The sequence below is a fragment of the Gastrolobium bilobum genome, unplaced genomic scaffold (assembly GCF_033153095.1).
Source record: "Gastrolobium bilobum isolate Gb01-03AN ecotype WA unplaced genomic scaffold, APGP_CSIRO_Gbil_v1 utg3828, whole genome shotgun sequence".
Taxonomy (NCBI): domain Eukaryota; kingdom Viridiplantae; phylum Streptophyta; class Magnoliopsida; order Fabales; family Fabaceae; genus Gastrolobium; species Gastrolobium bilobum.
In genome coordinates this window covers 380,321-390,000 of record NW_026898686.1, presented here as the reverse complement: position 1 = coordinate 390,000, position 9,680 = coordinate 380,321, and the positions used below count along the sequence as shown (strand labels likewise).

Here is a 9,680-nt window from a genome sequence, read left to right as displayed (position 1 = left end):
GTTTCGGCAAGTTCTTTGTTACGAGAAAACGTAGTAATTTCATGAAACTTGATGTTGAAAACATCCAGATATATCATTTCAAGATTTAGATACAGCATCTTGCAATAATGTGTTGTAATGATCAATATGCTGAATTTGGAAAGGAACCTGAAAAATGTGCTCCTCTTCCTCAAGCTAGGAACATGAACAAGACGCTGTAATGACAATAATGTATATATCTTGAATAAAGGAGCCACTGTAATATAAGTATCTGAAGCCAATGTTCATCAACTCTTTAAATAAGTGCCATCTTAAATATTATACTACGAAGTCTATCTAATTATACATATGCAGACAAAATTTCTCTGCATTTGATTTGTACCACTACTAGAAATGTATTTATTATCGACGGAATTTTTCGACGGAAAAAATTCCGTTGAAATTATAACAGAATTTTCAACGGAATGTGTTTTTCGTCAAAAAATTTGACAGAAAATAAGTTCCGTAAAAAATTTCGACAGAAAATGGATTCTGTCGAAAATTTATGAAAAAAATAAAAGAAAAAGAAATTAATTTTTCGACTTTTCGACAGAATTTTAAATTTCGTCGAAGATTTTCCACGGAAAAAGAATTCCATCGAAAACCAAAGTGAAAAAAATAAAAGAAAAATAAATTAATTTTTTGACGGAATTTTGATTCCGTTGAAGATTTTCCACGGATAAGGAATTCCGTCGAAAATCAAAGTGAAAAAAATAAAAGAAAAAGAAATTATTTTTTTGGACTTTTCCACGGAATTTTGAATTCCGTCGATGATTTCAATGGAAAAGAATTCCGTCGAAAATTTTTGAAAAAATAAAAGAAATAGAAATTAATTTTTTGGACTTTTCGACGGAATTTTGAATTTCGTCGATGATTTTCCACGGAAAGGAATTCGGTCGAAAATTTTTGAAAAAAGAAAAAAAAAATTTGGACTTTTCGACGAAATTTTGAATTTCGTCGAAGATTTTCCACGGAAAAGGAATTCCGATGAAATTTTTTGAAAAAATAAAAGAAAAGAAATTAATTTTTTGGACTTTTCGACGGAATTTCGATTCCGTCGAAAACCAAAGTGAAAAAATAAAAGAAAAAGAAATTAATTTTTTGGACTTTTTGACGGAATTTTGATTCCGTCGAAGATTTTCCACGGAAAAGGAATTCCGTCGAAAATTTATGAAAAAATAAAAGAAAAAGAAATTAATTTTTTGGACTTTTCGACGGATTTTTGAAATTCCGTCAAAGATTTTCCACGGAAAAGGAATTCCGTCGAAAACTTTTGTAAAATATAAAAGCAAAAGAAATTAATTTTTTGGGTTGTTCGACGGAATTTTGAATTCCGTCGAAGATTTTCCACGGAAAAGGAATTCCGTCGAAAACATTTGAAAAAATAAAAGAAAAAGAAATTAATTTTTTGGACTTTTCGACGGTTAGCAAAATCAAACCTATCGAACTAATGACCTGTTAATAGTTTTCAAATTCAATTCCATATGCTTTGCTGCTGTTGAGCTCGCTGCCAGAAAGCTAGGATACTCTGGTGGTGACTTTGAGTAATTCAGCTGCAGAAGGAAAGTTGAAGATGGATGTCGTGACAGATAGTCTTTTGAGCGAAGAAGTCAAGAGAAGAGAACGAGGTGTTTCAAGCACATCTGAGGCCAACATTGCTGAAAACAAAGGGAAATCTGACTCCCGGGGTAGAAGCAAAAGCAGGGGTAGAGGTCGTGACAGACGAGAAAAGTCCAGAGGTCGGTCAAAGCCGAAAAATGAGTTGAAGTGCTTTTACTGTAGAAAGACAGGTCATAAGAAGCCAGACTGCTGGACCCTACAGAATGACAAGAAGAACGGCTCTGTGAAGCCGGATCAGATTATTCCCAAGAAGAGGGAAGACAAGAGCACCACTGCGGTGGCTGCCAACTCGAATGTCGAGATATTCCTCCTTGGTGAGGATAAGATGATTGCACCTGGATTGTTGACTCCGGTGCATATGATAATTTTTTCCCCTCTTACCGAGGTGGTGATTTTGGAGTCGTGAAGATGGGAAATCAAGTGACCAGTAAGATTGTTGGTGTGGTGATGTAACTCTGACCACGGATGTCGGATGCCGACTTGTGTTGAAAGATGTAAGACATGTTCCTGACATGCATTTGAACCTAATCTCGGTAGGCAAACTTGATGATGCCGGGTTAGTAAACTACTTCGGTAGTGTTAGATGGAAGCTGGCCAAGGGAAACTTGGTCGTGGCCCGAGGTAAAAAAGAAGGCTCCTTGTACGTGATGCAAGGAAAGATCAATGGCGGAGAAGCCAATTCTGTCTGAGATGAACCTAGCTTGGAGCTATGGCACAAGCGCCTCGGCCACATGAGTGTGAAAGGGCTCCAAATCCTACACAAGAAAGGACTACTGACCGGGTTGAAAGGCCAAGTGTTGGAGAGTTGCACACATTGTCTAGCTGGAAAGCAGCACCGGGTTTCTTTTGTGAGACCGGATCAACCCAGACAACGCAGGTATATTCTTGACCTCGTCCATACTGATGTCTGCTCCATGTCGGAAAGATCCCTTAGAGGAGCTCAGTACTTTGTTTCATTTATTGATGACCACTCCCGCAAAGTGTGGGTATATTTGTTGAAGTCTAAAGACCAGGTACTCCAATCCTTTAGAGAATTCCATGCAATGGTTGAAAGGGAGACTGAAAAAAATTGAAGGTGGTCCGATCTGATAATGGTGGTGAGTATTGCGGCCCTTTTGATGCATATTGCAGAGCGACCGGGATCCGACTTGAGAAGACGCCCCCCAAGACTCCACAGTTGAATGGACTTGCTGAGAGGATGAATAGAACTATTGAAGAGAAGGTCCGAAGTATGTTGTCCAATGCCGGATTACCGAAATCATTCTACGGAGAAGCCGTCAAAACAGCTGTTGACTTGATCAACCTCTCACCATCACGGCCACTTGAAGGAGAAATTCCAGAAGAAGTCTGGACAGGTCGGAAAGCGGCCTATAATCAATTGAAAGTGTTTGGATGTCGAGCTTTCATGCATATCCCTAAAGATGAAAGGGCAAAACTTGATGCGAAGACCAAAGAATGCATTTATCTTGGTTCGCCGAGATGTGAGTTCGGGTTCCGACTTTGGGATCTAATCAATAAGAAGATCGTGAGAAGCCGAGATGTGATCTTTCATGAGCATGAGAACATTCATGACATCTCGAACCCTAAAGTCCGAGTTACTGTCAGACGCGAAGAACCCAATCCTTCTGTCCGAGCTGAAGCATGGGAAGAAAATCAAGAGAACGAAGAAATTGATGACCAGCAACAAGCTGAAGATGACCAAGACATTGAGGTTCGAGTTGATGATGATATCCGGGATGAGAATGATGAACCGGGTTCTCAAGCTGAAGAACAGCCGAGATATCCAACTCGAGAAAGAAGACCCTCTACGAGATACCCATCTGATGAATACACCGTTGTTGCTGAAGAAGGTGAGCCTCGGAGTTTTGATGAGGCTGTGACGAGCTCAGAGAAAGAATAATGGAAAAAGGCAATGCAAGACGAGATGAAGTCTCTGCACGAGAATCAGACTTATGAGCTGACCGAATTGCCTAAAGGAAGACGAGCTTTGAAAAATAAATGGGTCTACAAGATTAAGAATGAAGAGAACGGGCAAAAGCCGAGATACAATGCCCGGATTGTAGTGAAAGGCTACAATCAGAAGAAAGGAGTAGACTTTGAGGATATTTTTTCTCCTGTGGTGAAAATGACCTCGGTCCGAACCGTGTTAGCCATGGCGGCTTCGATGGACCTCCAGGTAGAACAAATGGACGTGAAGACGACATTTCTTCACGGTGATTTAGAAGAAAAAATATATAGGGAGCAACCTGAAGGATTCCAAGCTCCAGACCAAGAAGACTTGGTATGTCGGTTGAAGAAGAGTCTCTATGGCTTGAAGCAAGCACCTCGGCAGTGGTACAAGAAATTTGAATCATTCATGACTGATCATAAGTTTGAGAAGACAGAAGCCGACCACTGTGTATTTGTGAAGAGGTATGAGGCCGGAGAATTTTTGATTTTGTTGTTATATGTTGACGACATGCTTATTGTAGGGAAATTATAAATCAAGGATAGCCGCCCTGAAAAAGGCGTTGAGCTTGTCCTTCGCAATGAAGGACCTCGTCCTTGCAAAGCAGATTCTCGGAATCAAGATCATCAGAGATAGACAGAAGAAGCTACTGTGGTTGAGTCAAGAGAAATATATTGAGAAGATTCTGAAGAGATTCAGCATGGACAAAGCCAAAACAGTGAGCACCCCCTTGCCGGACACATAAAGCTGAACGAGAAGCAATGTCCGAGATCTGATGAAGACAAAGATGAGATGATGAAGGTCCCGTACCAATCCGCCGTCGGAAGCTTAATGTATGCAATGGTTTGCACTAGACCCGACTTGGTGTATGCTGTTGGAATGGTAAGCCGATATTTGTCAAACCCCGGCAAAGAGCACTGGGAAGCAATGAAGTGGATCTTCAAGTACCTCCGAGGTACGACCGACTTATATCTCCAATTTGGAGAAGGCAAAATCGAGTTGCAAGGCTACTCGAATTCTGATTTAGGGGGAGACGCCGACTCGAGGAAGTCGACTACAAGATATTTGATGAGATTTGCCGGAGGAGCTGTCTCTTGGCAATCAAGACTTCAGAAATGTGTTGCACTATCGACAACTGAGGCTGAGTACATTGCCGTTACTGAGGCAAGCAAAGAGATGTTGTGGATGAAGAAGTTCCTCATAGAACTCGGCCATGATCAAGACAAGTACGAGCTGGGTTGTGACAATCAAAGCGCAATCCATCTTGCGAAGAATTCGACCTATCACTCCCGCACTAAGCATATTGATGTGAGGTATCACTGGATCCGGGATGTGGTGGAAGGTGGAGAGCTCTAACTCGTCAAAGTGCACACTGACTAAAATTGGTCCGACATGATGACGAAGCCGGTTCCAGTAGGAAAATTTGAAGACTGCTGTGAAGGAGCCGGGTTGATGCTGAAGCCGATGCATTGAAGTCGGAGGGGGAGATTTGTTGGGCTTCCTCCTTCAATGCTAAGCCCAAGCCCATTGAGGGGTTTCCTAAAAACCCTAACCCTAGATCTCACCTCTTCTATATATTCATTAGTTGCGGGTGGAGGCTAGGTTAAGTGAATGAGAAAGAAAAATTTGAGAGATAATTATTTGATTATTTGAGCAAATCTTTATGCTTTGCATTTGAGAGATCTCTAGAGAGAGTTTGAGTGAAACATCTCTAGGGTAGTTTGATTATCACCATTGTTGGAGAGGTTGAGTTAACCACCATATTGGTGTATTCTGATTATTTTGTAACCATTATTTTCATAGTGGATTTTTGATCTGGACTAGGTCCCGTGGGTTTTTACTTCTTCATTGGAGAAGGTTTTCCCACGTTAAAATTGCTTGTGTTCTCTCTCTCTTCTTCTCCTCTCTCTCTCCTATTTTTCGTTTTGATTTTTCCGTTGCGCTGCCCGACCTGGTGAAATTCAGGCCGAGGTATTGCTGAGATCTGAGATCGAGGATCTCATTGACTGACTTCCGCAAAGGCCCCTGAGCCGATCTGAGGGAACCGAGTTCCCAACACATCAACCATCAGAACCATCATTGCCACACAACCTAATGAAACACCAACATTCTATCTTGTGATGACATAAATCAACTAAAAAATGGAGGGTGACAAGGTTCAAACTGGTGAATGGTCACTTTGGTTGTGATACTATTATAAGTATTTATCTCACCTAAAAACTTGAATTATTTGGTGATGCTATATTAATAATTTTATATTTCTATAACACGCTCTCTCACACTAAAGCCCATTGAGTTTGAAGGGTGGATAATGCATCAATCCAACCTACCCAAAAGCTTGAGCTATTAAGTGAAGATCCATTTATATTTTTATATTATATTAACTAAAGGGAAAGACTGTAATCCCATTAGAGGATTCTTGATTAGCCATCAAATATAAGGGATCTTCATCCTCAGTTAGGCAACATGCATCAGGTAAACATTTTACCTTATACACCATGACAATAATTAATATTGATTTAAGTATCAGAGTGACTTACTATGCACATCCTTTTTTCCAACAGCAGCACACGAAAAATGCTCAAGTAATCACTATTATAAATAGGTACACAATATACTCAAATCTTATGTGTTGGTATCAGATTCATATAACACATAACACATTAGATAGGAAGGAGACGAGTAAAATTTTGGTATTACTTGAGTAGGGGTGTTCGCGGTCTGGATTGGATCGGTTTTGGAAGTAAAAATCATCTGATCCAATCCCTTCGGTTTAATCATGTAATCATCCATTCGGTTTGGATTTTTTTAAATCTGATCCAATACAATCCAATTTTATTCGGTTTAGATTGGATCGGTTTTCGATTTTTTGAAAAGTCTAAGATTTATATGATGATTATTGTGCAAATAACATATTTTTTTTATGTATCAGCTTTGTAAAGTTTGTACGATGATTATTGTGCAATCTAGAAGCACTGTACAATAAAAGATTAAATTATCATCTTTTACTTCCAACAAAAAATTTATAATACGGTTACCTGAGATACGAAGTAACCTAAATTTTTATCCTATAGAGGAGCTGTTGTGTAACAATAATTCGTGTAATAAAAATATATTATGTATTTTACCAAAAAGAAAAATTACATAGATCAAACACAACCCACTTTTTCCAACATGATGAGTGAATGGGTCTTGAATTTAAAATTTTGCTATATGATTTTTGAGCTATGATTGGGGAAAGACCCAAGTAAGTAGATGGTAAGTTTGGGGAATCATTGGATCAGTTTGGATTGGATCGATTTTCACCAAATCATCCAAAAATCGATACAATCCAATTAAATTTTACTTTTTTTTATTTTTGATTTTTCGGTTCGATCACCGCTGTTTGAATCGGTTTGGATCGGTTGATGAATACCCCCTATACTAGAATATCCACTTTTTTCATATTTGGTAAATTTTGCATCACTTTTGGAGGAAAAAAATTCTGAAAACTAGTGGCGGAACCACTTGGAAGCTAGCTAAGGCCTTGGCACTGGTTGATATTCAAAAATGGTACAAGTTTTTTATAAGTATTATGGTACAATCTTTGCACAAGATGAGTTTTCAAAAATGATATAGTTTTGGCACTGGCTGAGTTTTTAAAAATAGTACAATCTTGACACATGTTAAAATTATTTTCTGACTTCATCATTATCCACCACATTGAAAAAGAAAATCTATTGGAAAAAAAGATATACCTAATTAGATTCATCCGATCCGACACAAAATTTTCCAAGGAGATCACGGCTACATGATGCTATCCGAAAGACGTAAAGTATAATATTTGTCATTTCACAATTATTTACAGATATTTTTGTCATTTACCTATCTGATGATCATATAAAAGAAAAAGCAATAAAAATACAATAAAATTCTCCAAAAACATAGAGACCCAAATTTAGAATGTAAACAGGGCCACAACATTTGCCACGCAAGAGCACACGTCATAGCCCACTTCCAAAACCAAAATGATTACTGAAGGATCAGACTTTGAGAAAGGAAGTATGATATTACAATTTTTTTTAAATCAATATGATCCATTCATTTTGTTATAAATGCAAAACGAAATTGGGAGATAAAAATTGATGTGATTAATATTTTTATATTATAAGGATAATTTTATTTCATATATATATATATATATATATATATATATATATATATATATATATATATATATATATATGTGGAGGGGTTATATTTACAACCCAAATAGTTTACAAACTCTTACAACCATATCTTAACCTTTGATTTTTGCCAATCAACGGTTGTCATTCATTGTGAACTAATAATTATTAATAAATTTGATTTGTGAAAATCTTAACCGTTGATTGACGGAAATCAACGGTTAAGATATGGTTGTAAGAAGTTGTAAAGGAAAATAGGTTGTAAATATAACATTCTTATATATATATATATATATATATATATATATATATATATATATATATATATATATATAATACATGGAAGTCATATAATGTCATGTGAGAATTAAAAAAAAATATATATATATATATATGTATAAATATAAATATAAAAATATATGGAAGTCATATAATGTCATGTGAGAATTAAAATATATATATATATATATATATATATATATATATATATATATATATATATATATAGATATCATATAATTTTATATACATGGAAAATAAAATCCCTCTCCTATTTTCAAAATTGATACGCCATGACTGAAAGAGATTAAAGTGAAAGAGGGAGACCGGGAAAGGTTGAAGTACTTTTTATTTTTTCTTAAAAGGTTCTTGACAAGAAAATCAGTTTTTTTTTTAATAAAAAATTGTTAGGTAAGATTAGAAATCAATTATATAATTGTAAGAAATAATTATTAGGGAAAAATATATGTCATTTTAAAGGATGTAAAGTTGTGTCATTTTAAGTGAGAGAAAAAGATAGATTATGGGAAGAGAGAGTGGACAAAAAAAAAATATGTGGGTTCCACTTCTGTTTGAGAGTGAAATGACACAAGTTGTGTCATTTAAAAGGACAAACATTTTCCCGAATTATAAAATGGGAAAAATATTTCTGCAGTTACTGCAGATAAGTTATCTGCATTTTTTCCGAAATGACGTCGTTTTGGTATTGAAATCTTAAAAAATTATAAATATAAAGACCATTATAATCCTGAAATAAATTAAAATTATAAAAACACCATAATTTTTGTCCCAAAACGACGTCGTATTGTGCTTACTACAGATAACTTATCTGCAGCAACTGCAGAAAAAGCGAACCCTTATAAAATATAATAATGTGAACCCAGTTATTAGTTTAAATACAATAAAAGATATCATAAATTTATAGAGTTTTTTATCCGGACATTGTATAGATATTATTAATTTTCTCACATGTAAAGCAGTATATTTTGCATTTTTTAACAATATTTTGTTATTGAGTTATCAACGAAATTAAATTCAAACGTATTATTTCATTCACTTGTTGGGTTAATGACTTTGAATTATATAAATGTACACGTCGCCTTTTTTTCTTTTATTTTTTCACTCGTCAGAATTATTATTGATTCGTTGTGTTTTATTTATTTAAATTTTAGGTTCTTAAATTTTTTTATTTTCTCATTTTATTTTTATAATTTTATTTCTCTTGATGAATATCTAGGGGAATCTAGCTTCGGCGTTGAAATTAGATCTAACTAGATTGAAATTTGAAGACTAGGCCTAACTTGATTGTAGAATATACCTCGAGTAATCTGCTTGAGTATTGAGCTTCTAAGAAGACTTTTGTAAAGTTTAACTTTTCTCTAGCATTTATGTAAGTTATTTATCAGCATTATGTGTGATTATTCTGTGCAGGCAGAGTTATAGTGGCTCCAACAAACTCACTTTAGTGGAACCTAAAGTGACATATCTTCTTGATCATACCCTTGAGTTAGTTTCTCTCTGACACATCCTACTTATCAATTAATTACATTAATATTGTAATTCTCTCGTAATATATATTGACACTATTTAGCATTAAACTTTTGTATACAGAGATTTATTATGTCATTTGTTGTATTGATAATTGATAA

At 35.7% G+C, this 9,680-nt stretch overlaps 1 protein-coding gene across 1 annotated transcript in view; it reads left to right on the top strand.

Annotated features, from left to right (window-relative positions):
- Positions 1-89, top strand: part of LOC133318349 (flavonol synthase/flavanone 3-hydroxylase-like) — an 8,026-nt gene extending 7,937 nt beyond the window's left edge. Inside the window, exon 3 of the mRNA XM_061520338.1 lies at positions 1-89. This exon is cut by the window's left edge and continues 166 nt beyond it. Within this exon, the coding sequence (XP_061376322.1) occupies positions 1-89 (89 nt within the window).
- Positions 90-9,680: the final 9,591 nt, after the last annotated feature.